We start from the raw sequence: 18595 nt of genomic DNA on the forward strand, positions 1-18595 counted from the left end.
TAGCTTATTCCTGCCGGAGGTAGACGACGAACCTGTAGAAGATCATAAATCAGGAAGAGGTATGGTTGCGCCTAACTTGCGCTTTACTTGCGCTTTCGTTGCGTTTAAGTTATATGTTAAATTTTAGGGTTTAGGGTTTGGTTATAATTTTTTCATTATTTGTTTAATGTAATGTTCAAATGTTTATTTTCTGATTTTTCACGCTTCTTCTCTTCCTAAATGAATGAAGCAAATGATACGAAAGGTTTACGCTATCTGCTAACTTTTTTGGTTTAGTAATAGTTGTATAACTAGCATATATGTTCAATGAGGTCTAATAGAATCAGACAGCATGAAAGGTTATCATTTCATAAACAATTTGATTTGATTTAGATATTAAAAAGTGGAGCAATTCACATACAAAAGGGATAATTCCAAGCAGAAATAACCAGCACAACACCGAGGGGCTCTGGTACAATCTCTGCCGATGAGGGGAAGGCCGTTAGCATACTTGACACCTAAATTATTTTCGAATCTAGTCAGTCATGCTTCATTAAGAATCAAATGCGCAAATAAAAGCCACAGCTTTCTTTCTATTTAAAAACACTAGCACTTTCGTGTTACCTTCTCAGGTTTCATCCAGCGCTTCAATTCCTTTAAAGCCAATCCACATGAAGACTTCGCCAAGGAAATCTGCAGTAAGAAAAACAGTGTGAGGAGGATTCAAACAGACAAAACTAAGGGTTAAAGATTAGAAAACAAAAAATTCCGACTAATTATTTAACAGGATCCGATGATGGCAAACAACTACGGCAGTTAGTAGAATCGAACGTCCTTTTCGCATCTCGAGATACAGCAACAAACGCAACTAGTGACTCAAATTATTTGAGAAACCGATCTAGGAAAATAGAATATGTGCCAAAAAGATCAATTATATTGCTCTGATCACAGAAAATTACCCTTTAAGTCATTTTCCAAAATGGAATAGAGAGAGATAAGTAGCCCAAAACCCAAAAACAAAACCTACAATCCATGATAAAAACCTTCGTCCTTATCAAAATAAATCCCTTCTAAAAAAGAAAAAAAGATTAAAACGAAAAAGTAAAGGTGAAGAGAAGAAGTCCAATCCCACCTCGTGGACAAAAGACTCAAGCTTTGGCTTCGATAGATCAGCTTCGAGAGCTTCCATGATGTTTTCCTCCTTCTCATCGATCATCCTAATGATGCCCTTCAACTGAGCCGCCCTCCATTCATAGCTCCTCGTTTTCCCTGACGCAAAGCTCTCTCGCAGCCCCATCACCACCTCGCCGGCGCTCTCTTCGCCGACGGGTCGTTGACTTTGTTTGCCCATCTCTTCTCGCTGAAGGAATTACAGAAATTGGATGGAACAAAAGAGGAAGAAAACAGAAAGAAGAGCACAAGTTCGGATTTCAAACCGAATCTTCTTATATGGCCTGGGCCGTTATACTCATTCTATTTGTTCTGAAGGATGAATCATTAATACTAAGAATTAGAGCCGCGGAGGCTTTTTATATTGGCGTGGTCTTAGGCTTGCGATAGCTATGTCATTCTATTCACCTTGGAGAGAAACTCCACGCGTAGGCAAATTATTGGGTCAGGTGACCGAAGCCATCTCTCCGTTCGGTCGCCAATAAAAATGCGCCATCTGTCAGTCGTTTTTTTAATTTAATATTAACGCTTTATGTCTTGTCAGAGTTAGCGACCCGACCCGATAACGCTATTCTATTGGCGAAGAAAGAATGGAAACGCCGCGCATTTTATTTTCGAGCGACATTTTCACTGTTACTCGAGCTCTCGGATTCCTCCATTACCTTCGGTTCTGCATTTGCTTATTCCTGCCGGAGGTAGACGACGATACTGTAGAAGACCAGCAATCAGGAAGAGGTATGGTTGCGCCTAACTTGCGCTTTACTTGCGCTTTACTTGCGCTTTCGTTGCGTTAAAGTTATATTGCCGTTAAATTTTAGGGTTTGGTTTACTTATAATTTTACCAATGTTTCCTTTCAAATATTTATTTTCTGATTTTTCACGCTTCTTCTCTTCGTAAATGGATGAAGCAAATGATACGAAAGGTTTACGCTATCTTCTAAGTTTTAGGGTTTAGTAATAGTTGTAAAACTAGAATATATGTTCAATGTGGTTTTCAATTTTTTGGTTTTTTTTTATTTTAAACTTTTTTAAGCTAAATAATTACGAAATATAAGGTTGCGCTATGGTTGCGCTATGGTTGCGCTATGGTTGCGCTATGGTTGCGCTATGGTTGCGCTATGGTTGCGCTATTTATATAGTTCTGATTTTTCTTTTTGTTATAGATGAGGACTCCCTATCAAAGGCCAGTAACATCTAGATGTTATGTTACTGCTTTCCGGAAACATTGTGATGCTTTTGCCGAGATCATAGATGATGAAGTGGAACAAACATTAAAGAATTTGAACATTCATCAATTTTTGATGTTCCCCGCATTCCAGCAGTGTATACCACTTCTGTTTGAGATTCTTAAATTCTGGAGTCCTGCTGATGAGGGCTTCATCGTCCTTGGACATGTTCTGAAATTCACTACTGACGAGGTTTCTTTGTTGACAGGTAATATTTTGAATTTGGAATTTTTTATAGCTATATGTTTTTTGAACTTTTTAACAGCTGAAATTTTCTGACAGGTTTGCCCAACAGAGGCATTGATATCAAATGGAGGATTGATCCTCTAAATGGACCTCTGTCAACTGAAATAAAAAATGAAATGTCAATATTAGACAGATTAACTGATAATGCAACAAAAATAAAGACCTTTATTATGTTTTTGTTATCCAACCTTTTCTTTCCACTAAAGCATATGCCTAAATTTAGGGCAGAGTTTGCATTTTTTCTTTTTCTACAAACAAAGAAGTAAACAATCTGTAACTTGTTGTAAATATTGTCCATGATTTATAAATGTACATTTTATTATATTTTTATATACTTTTTGATTGTTGTATAAAATGTGCACATACTGTTATATTCTGTTTATTAATGAGCATTCTCTAAAATCTGTTATATTCCGTAAAGCGCAACAATAGCTAAACTATAGCGCAAGTATAGCGCAACCATAGCGCAACCATAGCGCAAGTATAGCGCAACCATAGCGCAAGTATAGCGCAACCATAGCGCAACCGTAGCGCAAGTATAGCGCAACCTTAGGGCAAGTATAGCGCAGCCATAGCGCAAGTATAGCGCAAGTATAGCGCAAGTATAGGGCAACCATATATTTCGTAATTATTTAGCTTAAAAAAGTTTAAAATAAAAAAGAACCAAATTACATAAGTCCAAATAGATGATTTATAAAAAATTTTTTATTACAACCAATAAATGAAATCATTAAGTCCAAATAAATATTATTACATTGCAAAATTAAACTTTATGAAATCAATCAGTCCAAATAAATATTATTATATTACATTGCATATTCATTAAATTCCAACTCCGAAGAAAGAAAATCCATCATCAACTTGGTGTATTCAGCTCCAGGTTGGCTTGATGGTATGCCGGTTATATATTCCTCACTGAAACATTCAGGCATGCTTGAAAAGTTCATCTGTGTTGAACTAGGATGTGTTGAAGAAGGTTCATCTATTGGGTTATCCCCCACCAAAGGCTTCTTATCTGTAAGAAACTAGAGCTTTAGTCTTAGGATTTGGAATTAAATAATTAACAAGTTATTAAAAGCTTACTCTTAGGTCGTTTCTTCTTCTCCCAATGGCTTTTCAGTCTTGCATTTGATATGCCTTTAGGTCTACGCTTTAGAGGATCTTTCAAATTTGCAGTTCCACCTTGGGAACTAGCAACATCCTTCTGATTTCTTTTCTTGCCACCAAGAATTAGGTATAATTTTTTATACATGTCTTGCAATGAGGAAAGAATAAACTCCTCTGCCTCTTCATTCCCTTGAGCTTCCGTGCTCATTTGATATGCAAACCTGCTCACCTGATTTCTGAATATGAATCCCCTACCACTTTGGAAATTATTACTTCTTTGAGAATTAAGGAAGTAACCTGAATAAAAAACTTGTCGAGCCCTTGCTGACCAACGAAGTAATAAGTACTTCTCAGGGAATTTAGCCATATCCAACTGTTTAAAAACCCTCAAACAATGAGAACACAGCAATCCCATGGTTTCATACTTCTTACAGCTGCATTGAATGTTACCTTCTGTTGCATCAAAGTGAACAACCCAAGGATGGTTTTGATTCTTTTTCTCTATGTAGTTGACTATATACTTTGAAGAATCAGTCGAGACAAAATCTATACTCATTTCTCCCACAGCCTTTATAAATTCTTCCTCAAAAATTGAATATATTCTTCTTGAGTAATATCTAGCAGCTTGTTTTAATATTGAGCTGTTCTTTATCACGGGAACAATTTCAGATTGACTGCATTTGTAATCCTCATCTTGCTCATTTCGCCGCCAATTCATCAGTACCTTTTCCAAGCCAAGAAAGCAATCAGTTAATGAACTTGTTGGCTTTGAAATGCCATGACACACATTATTAGTACACTCACTACGCTGCGTTGATAAAATGCCCATGCAAAAGGAATCCTTGTTGAAAGCAGTTGACCACTTTCTCCTTATCTTATAAAGATCCTGCAACCATTCATGATTATGAAGATTCCCTTCCTTGATCATTTCATTCCACGCTTCCTCAAACACTTCCTCAGAATCACACCACCTCATACACTTATGGAAGAGTCCTCTAACTTTATTATTGCTATTGTAGATGGAAACTTTTGATGGAACCTTTTTAAATATGTGCCATTGGCATAATCTATGACGAGTGTGAGGTAATGCAGCTTCTATGGCCCTGGCCATAGCTTGGTCCTGATCAGTGAATATTGTTGTTGGATATTTATTACCCATTATTCGTACAAATACTTTAAACAACCATGTAAAACTTTCAATTGTTTCTTCTGACAAAAAAGCAACCCCAAACAAAATATTCTGCCAATGATTGTTAACACCAACAAATGGCGCACAAACAAAATTATACTTGTTCAGCCTGTAACTAGTATCAAAAATTAACACATCTCCAAAACATTCATAATCTATCCTGCTTCTGCCATCAACCCAGAAAAAATTTAACAATCTATCCTGATCATCATATTGAACATCCCATGCAAACATGTGGTCCTCAACTTGTCGATCTTTAAATAATTGAATCAAAGAATTAGTGTCACCAATTTCAATCCTTGCTCTTTTCTCCTTCTGAATCAAATTGTAGGCGTCCCTCTTAGAGAATCCGACATTCTCACATCCACCAACTTCCTCTGCAAGGTAGGCATATGCATCAACGGTTCTAATCCCTGCATTTGTCATCGATTTTAGGACGGAAGCTTTTTCCTCAATAACATTCCTACATGATCTTAAAAGGTGTCGGTCGGCTGGGCTAGCTAATTCATGGTTGTGGGATTCAATAAATCTTTTGACATGCCAGTAACCGTCTTCATCAGTGACAAACCTCACCATGGCTGGACAACCAGTTCTGACAACTGGTCTAATGAATCTCTTCCTCTTCCCTGAATTATGATCGTCACTTTTTTTGAAACCAGCTTTTGAACAAACAAAGTCCTTCGATTTTATCTTCCTAGAATTTGGCCAAAAACTGTGATGATCCTTTCGGACACTAAAGCCATTATCGTGAGCATAAGTGCAAAAACATTCATATGCTTCTGTCTCATCTTTGTATACAGCCTGAAAGGGCAAGTATAGCGCAAGTAAAGGGCAAGTATAGCGCAAGTATAGCGCAACTATAGCGCAACTATAGCGCAACTATAGCGCAACTATAGCGCAACTATAGCGCAACTATAGCGCAACTATAGCGCAACTATAGCGCAACTATAGCGCAACTATAGCGCAACTATAGCGCAACTATAGCGCAACTATAGCGCAACTATAGCGCAACTATAGCGCAACTATAGCGCAACTATAGCGCAACTATAGCGCAACTATAGCGCAACTATAGCGCAACTATAGCGCAACTATAGCGCAACTATAGCGCAACTATAGCGCAACTATAGCGCATTCTTTTATTTATCATCTTCATCCTAGAAATCAATAATGAATGCTAAGCAACAACAACAACATTAGATTTTTTTATTTTTTACTTTTTCGACAAAAGAAATTTATTCTGCTTAAAAATCGCAAAATCAAAAATCTTAAGAATAATGAGCTGAAACCTACGTCAACTTTCTGCTTAAGAAATTTATTCTGCTCACAAACAACTTTCTAACTCGTTTTTCCAAGATACTTACCGAAATGTTGAAACCAGAGGAATTTCCGGCTACGTTAGGTTCCGATTCCGATTCATGCACTACCCCTTGCGATTCATGCATCCTTTCCGATTCGTGCATCCTTTCCGATTCATGTACTCCCTCTTCCATTCCCTCTTCGACCTCCCTCTTCGCTGAGCAGTCCATTTCTTCTCTGCAATTTTTTGGCTCATTTTTTCTTCTACAGCAGTCTTTATTTGCGTCTTTCGCGGCTTTCAAAATGAAAAAATAGGGCGGCAAATGCTTAAAAGTTCAAATGAAAAGCGTTATCGGGTCGGGTCGCTAACTCTGAAAAGACATAAAGCGTTAATATTAAATTAAAAAAAATCCTAACAGATGACGCATTTTTATTGGCGACCGAACGGAGAGATGGCTTCGGTCACCTGACCCAATAATTTGCCGAAACGAAGAGAGAAGATAGTAGCATGATAAAGAATATTACAATTGAAAATCTAGGAGTTAAAAGCTAATGAAAACTTGGATGGAAATCAAAGTTTCTGGCAGGAGAAATGCTACCTTAAACAGTAGAATTTTTGTAAAACTCGAAAAAGTCGATTGTAAGTGTTGCACGTATTTCGATGCGTCGCGACGACATTTAGGCTAATTTTGAAAGTTGTCGGATTTCAACAAAATTTTATAAAATAGTACATTAAATTTCGATCGAAATGATAAAAAGTACTATAGTAAATTCTGCACTAAATGGGAATTAATAATCGTCGAAGTTTTTAAATGAAGTGGTTATTTACGAAATTACCCTTCTCTTCTTTATGGACAATTAAAGTACTTAAGGGCAAATTGGACTTTTTGGAATTCCCCTAACCGCCCGATCCTTAAGGGGACCGAAAGAAATACATTCCGTCCCCTCATGTTTTCAACCTTTTGAGATCATTATATTCATGTTATGGTTCAAGAAATGTTAAATTTGTATTTATGTTTATTGTTACAGTAATGTTAAACCTGTACCCATGTAATTGTGAATATAAGGTTAAATAAGGTAGCATGTCTTTTAAATAAAGTTTGTGTAGATAGGAGAATGAGCATGACACAAATTTAGACAAACATATATGAATTCATGAATGATTTAATTTCTATGATAAACATTATGATTGAATGTACATGATGATCCAGAGTACTAAAAGGTAAAGGGCTCTTCGAAGAAAATTTGTAAAGGGCTCCTCGGAGCAAATTGGTAAATGAGTCTTCGGAGTAAATGAAATGAAATGTTTGGCCATATTTGATTGAGTACCTGATCAGTACGAAATATTGATACTTCCGGGACGAGTGTATAAATATAAGATTAAGCATTATGCATCTATGCATATGAGAACATGAAGGAAAAAATATGAAAAATGAAAAAGTTATGAAAAATGGAAAATTTATGAAAAGTTTAAAGATAACTGAACAGGTAGAATGTTATACAAAATAGGCATACCCAAAGGTGAAAGTATGATTTTTATTTAATTTGTAATGCTACTGAAATAAATTTTTCAGCACCACCAAATGAAGTTGCATGTATAATATCTTCTTTTTTTTTGCTTTATAAATATATGATAAATATTTGTTACCAGCTGAGCTTTAGCACACCCTATTTGTGGGAATGATTTTCAGGAGAATCTGTTAAGGACTAATGGTAGGACCTGTTACATACTAGCATAGAGTAGTTCAAGGAAACAGGTTTTTATGATTAAGTTATGTAATGTGTTAAATGGTGTGTCGTGGACTACTGTAGTATTTTCATTTTATGTTTTGAGATATTTTATGTTTTGATGTATTAGAAATATTTGAATTGGAAGTTAATCGCTCTTTCCTATGTTGTTATTGGATGTTTATTTTGTTAATGTTATTTATGAAAAGAAAATATTAAGTTCTTGAAATTACCGTACGATCGTAAGTTCCCGCCCCATTAATTCGGGCTAACCGGACCGAGTCGTGACAATTTTTCTCTACTGTTATTTTTTATTGAACTTCAATACATCATATTAAAAGGAAACATTCCACAGAATTTTAAAGGTCCTAACAATCTAAAATTCAAAAGCCATCGTTCGAGGGAAAAAATAAGTCTCAGATTTTAATGGGATTGAATGAAATCACATTAACTATAATCAAGAATCACCATTAAAACCTACGCATACAAAAAAGAAATCAAAACAAAAGCATCAAAAGGCCATATCTTTAGAAATGTGCAATCATCTGTAAATTATAAATAGCATCATAGAATCATTATCGTCAGTAACCAAGTTACTAACATATACATTCGTGGTGGTTTAAGATAGATTCGAACAAATTAGAAGAACAAAAGACATACCTGAACTTCAATAGAGAGAGTCGGAACTTTGCGGAAAACATCTCTTAAGCTGCGACGCACTTGTATATGAAGGGCTTGTCCTTCCCGTATCATAGGCTTCCCCAATAGACCATTTACACCAACAGACAGGTTGACACCATGTATCTTCAAAGGGCATGTGATATATTAACAATGTGCTAATAAGTTAAGCATTGACAAAAAATAAAAAGATGCATTTTACATACTATCATACCTCAGCATCAAGAATATCTAGATGTACAGCTGATGGATCTTTATCTTTGCTACCAAACCAGAAGAAATTGTTTTTCACTTGCAGTTGCCCAAGATCAAGCTGCATAAAACTAACAAAAAAACAACAAACATTTCAAACAAATAAAATTTGGCATATGAGAAAAACAAAATATACGTTATCATTGATGTTCTACAGATGTAAAGTAAAGTGTAAGAAAGCTACATTTATATTGTTAGCATGGGCCAATGATTAATACACATTCTATTAGAGTTCAAGGATGTTTAAATCTACCGAAGACAGCTTAAAGGTAGCACAGTGACATAACTAATAACTTCCTGATAAGGTGTAGAGCCTAGGATTCTATTTGTAAACTTAAAATAAGATAAATAATGAAATACGCTAACGATAACAATTCAAAATTTCCCAACCTCAAATTTAAGCAAAACTTTTGATACAAAGAATTGCCAAAATAAATCCTCAATAACAACAGATGATTTTTTCAGTCCCAATTCAAGCAAAAGCACACATTACACAGTAGGTGAGAATGCCAATGTAAGACCCAAAATATTCGGGTAAGAAAAAAAGAAAAATTTATTTGATTATAATCTAAAAAGTATATTTAAAGTTAATATTAATTGTATAATAAATAGGGTAGGCATTAATATTTATCTCAAGTTACAAATTTACTTTAAATTAGATTAATTTCTTATTAGAGAATGAATAGATGTTTTGGTTGGTGAATAGCAGTTAAGGGACCATATCTTTACACACAAGCCAACTGTCTGCGAACAATTTCAATGTCGACACAGGGATTAGGAAAGGAAATCAACACAGCATTCTAAAGAAGAAATCCCAGAAATTACGGTTCCAGAGTTTGGCACAGTAGAATTTTTCTTGTAGCAGTATTCGGAAGAAATGTAGCCAGAATTCAGCATAGTGTGCAAGAATCATTGTTGCTCTATTCGGTACAGTGACTGGAAGCACTGTAGCAATTTGCAGAAGGTTTTGTAGAAAAACTAGGAGAGTTCGGCTGTGCTGGGAAGAAGATTAAGAAGTATTTTAGAAGGAATTCAACAATGCAGAAATTTAAGGCACAGTATAATTTTTCTTGTAGCAGTGCTAGGAAGAAATGTAGCCAGAATTCAGCATAGTGAGCAAGAATCATTGTTGCTCTATTGGGTACAGTGACTGGAAGCACTATAATCCTGATGGCTTTATGGTATATATATGATGTAACTGTTAGATGCATTTATATTTATATGAACATGTATGAATTATGTTGAATATCAAATTAATAAAGATTGACTACTTTATGATATGATTTCTACAATATCAAGTGGGCAAAAAAGATCCAACTATGAAACTTGTATTGTAGGTGGAGTAAAAGGGATCCCAAATAATATGATACCTACATAGCATGTGGGATAAAAGGGATCCCTAAAGAGGCAAAAGGGATATCTATGTAATTCAATGATAATAATGTTAGGTTTACCTGAGCTCCATTGAATATGTTTATGAAAATATAGTTAATCTTTTAAAAGTCTAAAGTTTATATTCACTACAGTCTACAGTTGAAGAAAATGATTAATGCCACAATTTATTATATGAGATTTTCTTATTATGGGTTAACTTATGATTTAAATGTTGTAATTTTTAGAATACAATTTAATTGTTATTTGAATGTGCATATCTTATTGAGCCTCATAGCTCACCAGCATTTTTCTTACTGATTGTTAGTATAGGAAAAGGAAAAAAAAAGGTTGGAGAAGACTAAGTGCAAGTACTTAAATTTTTATGTTAGCTTTATGTTAGCTTTAAATATGTTTGTACAACTAAGCTTTAAATCTAAAGAAGTATTACTTTGAATTTTTGTAGTGGCTCTATAAGTATGTTGATTGAAGCTTTAGATTTCCTAGCTGCTTTCATTCAAGTATCAATTGAAAGATGATTGAATGTTTTATAAGAATTTCCCATGTGAGAAATTTTATTAAATATCAAGAAGAAAAAAAAAAGTTAGGTTATGTATGTTACACTTTACAGTATGTTTAGGAGTACTGTGGGGTGTTACAGTGAAGACGTTATTCTAAAGCTTAAGGGAGATGAGGCTTCTCTAATTTTTTCAAGGACGGAAATAAAATGTGTGGACTGGCTGGTTTGATATTGTCACGTGCTGCATAAAGTTTCAGTTTACTGGTTTCCCATGCTATGTTGTTTTCTTCACTTCAAACTTAAAAAAAAATGAATCATGCAAATGAAACAAATATCCACAACAGAGGACTTGCATTAGAGACTACACCATTACCGTCAGTTATGTAGTTAAAACTCATCTGACCATCACCTCATGTCAGCCCACAAAACTTCAAACAAGACCATTTGATATAATAAAAACTATTCATAAGATTAAGTGAAGCAGAATGAGTACTCTGCTTTTTCAACAAAGTATACCTCAAAAAAATATTAACATTTTGTCAAACCAATCTCTCAAAAGAAATATCTATATTGATAAGAAAGATAATTACATATGCCATAAATTGAAAAAAAAAAAAAAAGCATAGAACATAAAAGACAAATACATACTCCTCACTCAGAGAATTCTTTGGAACAACAATGATTGGAGTGTCCAATGACAGATCTAATTTTAAAGCAGTAGCACCATCCATTTCATATTTCTGAATCAGCCACTCGATGCCTCCAACTTTGTCCACCAACTTGATCACTTCTTCAGTGTGTGGGGTGGCTAGCCCCATAAAGTAAGAAGAGATCTATGAATTTAATTTAAAAATGGCCAAATCAATATAAAAAAATAGACCTCTGAATTAGCTCTCTATGTTCAAAAGAAAAATGTAAATGAAATGTTTAACATCTGAATAGCAATCGGGTATATGTTTAGCAAAAATGCTAAACCAAAGATGAAGCATTAATAACTAGTTCATTGAAATAAAAACTAATCTAATAAAAAATAAAAGTATGTACATGTGCAACGGTTCTGCTGGGCAACATTGGTTATATTGAGCATGTTTCAATCATTTATTTCATACACATTTATGAATCTTCTGAACGAGTTCATGGGTATCTTTTATTTCTTAAAAGTTTTGTGCTTAACAATTCATTAATATAGCACCTAAAGCAACTTGAATAAAAACATATTACTAAGCCACGGGATGAGAATAATGCTACATCACAAAGAGCAGATCAACACAGCGGCCTAGATATGGGGCCGCAGCAATTCAAGACATAGGCTTGAGCGTCGCAGCGCTTCAAACCGGCATCGCAACACTACGAGACGGACTAGATGGTTTTATTTTTTGTTTTTTGAAGGATAGCGACCATTGGAGTTTATTTACTTGGCTTTTTCTTGTATTCTCAATTAAGGTAAGTGTGAGAACAGTGCATGTGAGAATAGAAGCAAGGAGAGAACGAGAGAAGAAACATCTATATTTATTTCTCCCAATTTTCATAGTGGATTTCTTGGTGTGGTGTGGCCTCGTGATTTTTTCGCTATTTTGAGTTTTTTAACATTAAATCAAGGTGTCATTTACTTTTCCGCTGCTTTTACTTTCTTGCTTGTATCGTCATTGTTGTGTTTACTCATGTCATTCCCCAATAGCTGTTGCCATGTCCCAAGTCATAAATGAGAAAAGTGGAAGGTTGTGTTAGGTTGTACAACATGCATAAAATTTGTCGAATAATCATGACATGAATCTTTTAATACATTGTGTTAATGTTAGGGCATTCCCGAAAAGCAACGTGTTTTATAACCTGAATATGGCTAGAAGTACGCAATGGTCGTCGCTACACCGACGCCCGGGTGCAATGTTAAATAAGCAAGAGTTCCAACATCATGGACAAATGTTGGCAAAAAATGAAATCCGTAAAACTAAAATTAGGATATCGTCTTGGAATATAAGTTCCCTTACAGACAAATTAATGAAACTAATATATATTATGATTCATAGGAATATAAATATTCTATGCATTCAAGAAACTAAATGGGTTTGAAAGAAGACTAAGGAGATCGATAGTTTAGAATTTAAACTATGATATTTTATTAGGATTTGTACTAGAAATGGTGTTAGCAAGTATAAAATCATAAACTTCATTATCATAGTCCGAATCCTATGATAATGAAAATAAAACAATATCTTTAATGAAGATGGATGAGAAATATTATCCTATGATAATGAAACAAAATAGAAAGTAAAATATTATTCTAGGATTAGATGGATGCATTTAAATAATGTTAACAAAAATATATTTGATAAAAACATTTTATATTATAAAATTTTTTTTGAGCATGAGAAAGCTAATGTTATGTGAGAAAAAGTACCTACTCTATTAAGAATATTGCAAATGATATCTTTGAAGTATCAAAGGGAAAAACTTCTAATAGTAAAAGAATTTGTGGTGGAATCCAAATGTGCAAGAAAAAAAATAAGAAGCTTTGTCATAAATTTAATTTAGATGTAAAAATTCTGATAATTAGGAACTATATTAAGAGATCAATAAGGAGTCTAAGAAAATAATATGTGATGCAAAGATTTTAGTTTTTAATAATTTATATAATATATTAGATACAAAAAATAGTGATTATATATATCTCGATCGGGGTTGAGTCGATGCGAAAATATTCGTCAACAATTGTATCTATAGATACGTAGTATCAAGTGTATAGTAGCAATATGGGTTTTGAATTTGAGAATTTGGAAAATTTGATATTTCAAATTAGAGATTTCACAATCTCACATTTAAAGCAGATGGTGGGGGAATGGATGATGGACCTGATTATGATCCCATGGTTCCGTCATCCTAGGCCATCCTTATCAGCAGTCATGGGTTGCTTTGTTCGAGGTTACCTTGTAGACCTGGGGTGGATGTTTGTCTAAGGGGACAAAATTTAAATCTATCTTAGCTAACAGAGGGCTTTCTGCCCTATCGATCATATCCTATTGATTCCTATTTCAAGGATTTGACGCCAATATGGAACGTATTGGCTCTGGCCATAACCAGTATTTTGTGGTGTCATTTGGCAGCAAAATTACTCGGTTTAGAGGGCCCCGGGTCATAATCGTTTATCCTGCGGTGTCATTTAGCGGCAAAACCGCTAGTCAGAGGACACGTACCACGTCCTTACTGGCAGAAGACTGTTTGAGAATAGATCCTAATGATATTATCGATCAGGCATTAGCTCTATGTAAGCTTAAGTAAATTTTAATTTTTTCACCCCGCAAACTGTTGCGGAGGGTGAATGGATTTTATGCTTTAAGTACTTGATGGTTTGATTTTAATTTATAAATCTTGGAGTTTGGAATTTTGGAATTTGAATTTTTTTTTTTTTTGAATTTGGAATTTTGGCACATTTGGGATGGCATATGAAAGTGTTCATTAACCCCACCGGTTGAGATAAACATTTAACATGGCTATCATCGGGATGTATGGGGTTATTTGAAAATGTTTATATTTATGGAATTTAAACTTTGTGGAAGTTTGGATGTTTTTGAAATGGTTGAAGTTAAACCCTCTAGTTGAGATCTTCATTCAACACAGCCCTCATCTAGGTGTACGGGGTTATTTCCATTTGAAAATAATGGCATTTTGTGAATGAACCTTATCAACTCTGTCGAGATGTCGACAGAGGATCGGGTATCGTAAACTTTATGCTTTTATTAGTGAATTATCATTATTATAGGGCTTGAAGGTCTAATATCAATGTATTAAGACAAATATACCGGTCGCCACCACCGTACATTTGTTTGATGGCTCGAACCCTATCGACTCTTATTGATCCATATAAAAGGATTGGGCCCGAATTTGAATTCACTTATTGACCTGTGCAACATCCCTAGACGTCAATTGTACATTTATAACACGCACATCGAGGCCCATGCGGGTGTTTGTGGGCATTTTATAATTATTAGTTGAACCTTTTCGACACATATTTACCAACTTAGGAGGATAAGGTTCAAATTTTATAGACCCGCGCAGCATCCCTAGACGTCACGTGTGCTCTCACAACACGTTCATCGGGGCCCACGCGGGTATCTGATTGCACTTACCCCTTTTGTATACCTATGTGTATACAAATTATTATGCATGTGTGGAGGTATTTTGGGCCTTTGAGTGGTCTTTTACGATGACTCGTAGGAGTTTGTGCTTTTCGTAATACTTCAATATTCGTACGTAGAAGGCAAGTTGGATACATGACCAGTGTTCATTAAGAAGCTTTCAAACCTCAATAATCTAATCCAACTCAGGGTTCGGACCAAGTTGAATTGAGACTCACTCTATAATGATTTGATCTGGCTTTTTCTTCTCAGAACTTGTGTAGAAGTCAATAAGCAGCTTTCAGCTTATGCTATCATTATCATTCTCTTTAGTTGGCTTAAATAAAGAATCAATGATTTCAACATTCTCTTTTGTTGGCTTAAATAAAGAATCAATTATCTCAACATTGAATGATTACGTCATTATTGAGGCCACATGTTTTGAAATCACGAGTTACAGCCTTGAACCGGCCATAATAATTGAAGATGCACTAGACCATCAAGGAGAATTATACAATACATCCATTTGCAAAATGATTGTAGTCCTTGAGATGATTGGAATGGTTGATGTATTAGACCAATGTTTGACAATTATTGGTCGTGGAGGCATCATAATGCCTTTGTTATCACGACTGGTAGGCACTTTGAAAGACATATTGTGTACACATCTACATCATGATTGTTGATTGTAGGGTGCTATGATTTCTCTATATGGGTTGGTAGGATAACTACCCTATCCACGACACATCTAGCATTATCACTTCTTGATAAGCTAAGAGAATTGATATGTTCTCTTGAAATTAAAGCATGGTTGATTACAATTGGGAGACACTTATCATATGCAGATCTTATGGGCCATCTTTCTCTATGGATGTTGCATTGCAAGCATTGCACATTCTTCATGCTTTGCAGAGATGTTTAGATCTCCAAATTTTACTCAGGATCGTATCACTGCAACGCTTATGGATACATCATTACATATATTGGAGCTCCTCTATTGCTCAAGGTATTTGCTTGCAAGGGTTTAAGTATCTTGGGATTATTAATCCTCATTCTCTTCCACTATAACCCACAAATGCTTACAACCCTCCTATAATTTCTTGTAAATGAACTGTTGTACATATAGTGGGTTCACGTTCTCGCTTGCGGATGCATCATTCTATCCACTACAAGTCCTCAGCATGTGCTTATATATTTGTTTTCATGTTTGAGAGAGGTTCTTGCATATGTCCACAAACCTGCTAGTATTGATTGGAGGGATACCCTTATATTCATTGCATATCCCTCGAGTTCATTCGTATGTTAGTAAGAGACTTGGTCGTTTGTAGGGAATATTATGTTTTCTTGTAAGATTGAAAAGAAGACTACCCTTCAATCTTTATTACTTGCAATGCTGAGTATACTTGTTTGTATTTCGATACTGCCTATAGGTCATCGCATTCATCGCATGTTCAATCTTCTCTGCCCGTCGTTGTATGTTGTCTTTCAACATACATAGATGATAACGTTATTTATCTGCGACTTGTGGTTTCCCTACTATCATTGCTTGAATGTGAGCATGCATTTGTCCCTCATAGGTCCATAGATTATTTGTTATTAGTTGGCATCAACAACTTTTGTTGTCAATGAAGGTTCTGAAAACTTCTTGATTATTCCTCTAACAATAAGTTCAAATTCATCCCAATGAAGATTAACAAATGCATGGTCATTGAAAAGTTCCAAACAATCACCATTCTCTAAGCTCTGTAATATTAGTATTCCTTTCTTCTTGTAGTGGATAGATATATGTATACTTGCCACAATGTTATTGCCAATGATGTAGACAATTATCATCAGCTTTCATACTCACCATGCCTTGTAGAGAAATTGGATCTCCAAGCTTTACTAATGAGCATATCATTGCACCACCCATGGATAAATCATTGTATACATTTAGAATGAACATTTGCAAGATTTCCATGGGCATCATCCTCAAGTCCTGCCTGAAATGCATGGAATGCTTTCATCATTTACCATATTTACATTCATCTTCTCATGAGAATGATTATCACTGTAATTACGATTTAGTCCTTATTATTCAAAAAATTAATGTAAAAATGCATGGGTCTTTCCTCGTTTATTTGTTTTCAATTGTGTCATTCTTAAGATCCATTAATCCTATCTTGAATGTTGAATTTTAATTCATTGCTAAATCTCATTCATGTCCAAGCTTCAAGTTATTTTATTCAAGTTAAGTTCAACTTTATTTGAGCTTCATGCATTCCTCTTTCGAGTTTGAGTCCATAAGTGTTCATTTCAAGTTCACGTTTGTGTCCACCATGATCCTGAATCAATCTTTGCTTGAGTTCAAATTATGCAAATTCACTTGAGTCCAAATCAAGTCCTTTGCATTGTTCAAGTTCAGGATCGAGCTTGTCTGGTTCAAACTCCAATCTAAGTTTGAGTTCAAAGTCATTATAGCTCATGTCGCGTTCAAGTCCAAATCTTCATTGTCCAAATCAAGCTTGTATTTATTATTTTGAGTACAAACTGAATCATCATTAATTATCTCCCTCTCAAAGTTCAAGTTCATTTAGATTCAATTTATTGTCATCCAGATCCCTTGTTATGTCCAAGATCTCTTATTTTTGTTCAAGTTAGGTCCTCTATTTCACCAGAAAATTCGGCAGCCTCCCGGCGTCTCCCCTATTTAGGAGAAATCACGAAAAACTGGGTCATCCCACCACGCTACTCGAGCGTATAGGGTAGGTGTCGGGGGACATCGGGCCGTACCTCTTTCATCCCACCACGCTACACGAGCGTGTATGGGGTCTTCAAAAGTATCCGGACGAAAACACAAGTGGCTTTCCCTGCCACATTATAAGGGCGTGTACAGGTACTTAAGTAACATCCCCACCACGCTACAAAAGCATGAATATGGCTTACCCACCTCGTCGTATGCATCATACCGGACTCCCCCCTATCGTGCTACGAGAGCACGTATAGGTGGTTCTCCGGTCCGCCGGAAATGTCGAAAATGGGATTTTAGGCGATTACCTGCCTCATCGTAGGCGCCGGATCGGGTTTCCTCCCACCGTGCTACAAGAGCGCGTATAGGGGGTTTGCCGGTCCCCCGCAAACGACAAAAACGAGAACCTGAGTTAAGGAAGTTATACCTTGGTGGTCGGCGAGATGATAGCGATGACGGGGTTGCAAAAATATGCAAAAAAATCTCATACTTATAATAATAGTTATAATAATAAATATTAGTATTATTATAATAATTACTAATATTAGTATAATAGTTAATAATAACTAAACTAATAACTAAATTTTAATACTTATAAAAACATAGTTAAAAATAATAATAATAATAATAATAATTTACCTTAATCTCAATGTCAGCTAAAGGATGAAGGGGAAGCAGAGAGGAGATCGACAATGGGAGTTGGGGTTCGTCTCTCTCTCTCTCTCTGTTGTTTTTTCTTTCCTTTTTCCTTTTTTCGGGACAAAGGGATTGGAAGGCTAGGGTAGAGGTTGGCGATGAGGAGGAGAGATCGGGAGTAGGTGATTAGAGAGGAGTTCGGTGGAGGCCTTGTGTGACCTAGACATCGAAAGCATTGACGCGAGTTCGGTTGGGTTCCGTCGCAGGTAACAGGTGAGGCCATGGAAGCTGCTTGCAAGAGGGAAGGAAGTGGCGACGAAAGCTTGGACTTCGGGATGGGGAAGAGTTTGGGGCTGC

The 18595-nt window shown here is 35.5% G+C and overlaps 2 protein-coding genes across 2 annotated transcripts in view; both read right to left on the reverse strand.

The window, feature by feature from the left end:
• Positions 1–18595, reverse strand: part of LOC110098611 — a 99033-nt gene that overhangs the window by 30757 nt on the left and 49681 nt on the right. The window contains exons 12-14 of the mRNA XM_028698330.1: positions 11411–11595; positions 8834–8942; positions 8602–8745 (exon numbers count right to left, since the gene is read on the reverse strand). Coding sequence (XP_028554163.1) covers positions 8602–8745; positions 8834–8942; positions 11411–11595 — 438 coding nt within the window. The remainder of the gene's footprint in view (positions 1–8601; positions 8746–8833; positions 8943–11410; positions 11596–18595) is intronic.
• LOC114580553 (aldehyde dehydrogenase family 3 member I1, chloroplastic-like) lies at positions 384–1477 on the reverse strand. Its single transcript, XM_028698486.1, has 3 exons — positions 1112–1477; positions 604–672; positions 384–497 (listed from the first exon to the last, which is right to left on the reverse strand). The coding sequence occupies exons 1-3, from the start codon at positions 1328–1330 to the stop codon at positions 393–395; spliced, it is 393 nt and encodes a 130-aa protein (XP_028554319.1). The 5' UTR covers positions 1331–1477; the 3' UTR covers positions 384–392.

The sequence above is a fragment of the Dendrobium catenatum genome, unplaced genomic scaffold (genome assembly GCF_001605985.2).
Source record: "Dendrobium catenatum unplaced genomic scaffold, ASM160598v2 fragScaff_scaffold_124, whole genome shotgun sequence".
Taxonomy (NCBI): Eukaryota; Viridiplantae; Streptophyta; class Magnoliopsida; order Asparagales; family Orchidaceae; genus Dendrobium; species Dendrobium catenatum.

Bases quoted from the DNA above. Each gene is read 5' to 3' on its own strand.
- LOC114580553 (XM_028698486.1), bottom strand. From the start codon at position 1,330: ATGGGCAAACAAAGTCAACGACCCGTCGGCGAAGAGAGCGCCGGCGAG. The intron at 673-1,111 runs GTGGGATTGGAC...TTCTTACTGCAG, and splicing joins TTGAGTCTTTTGTCCACGAG to ATTTCCTTGGCGAAGTCTTC. The intron at 498-603 runs GTAACACGAAAG...AAAATAATTTAG, and splicing joins GCTGGATGAAACCTGAGAAG to GTGTCAAGTATGCTAACGGC.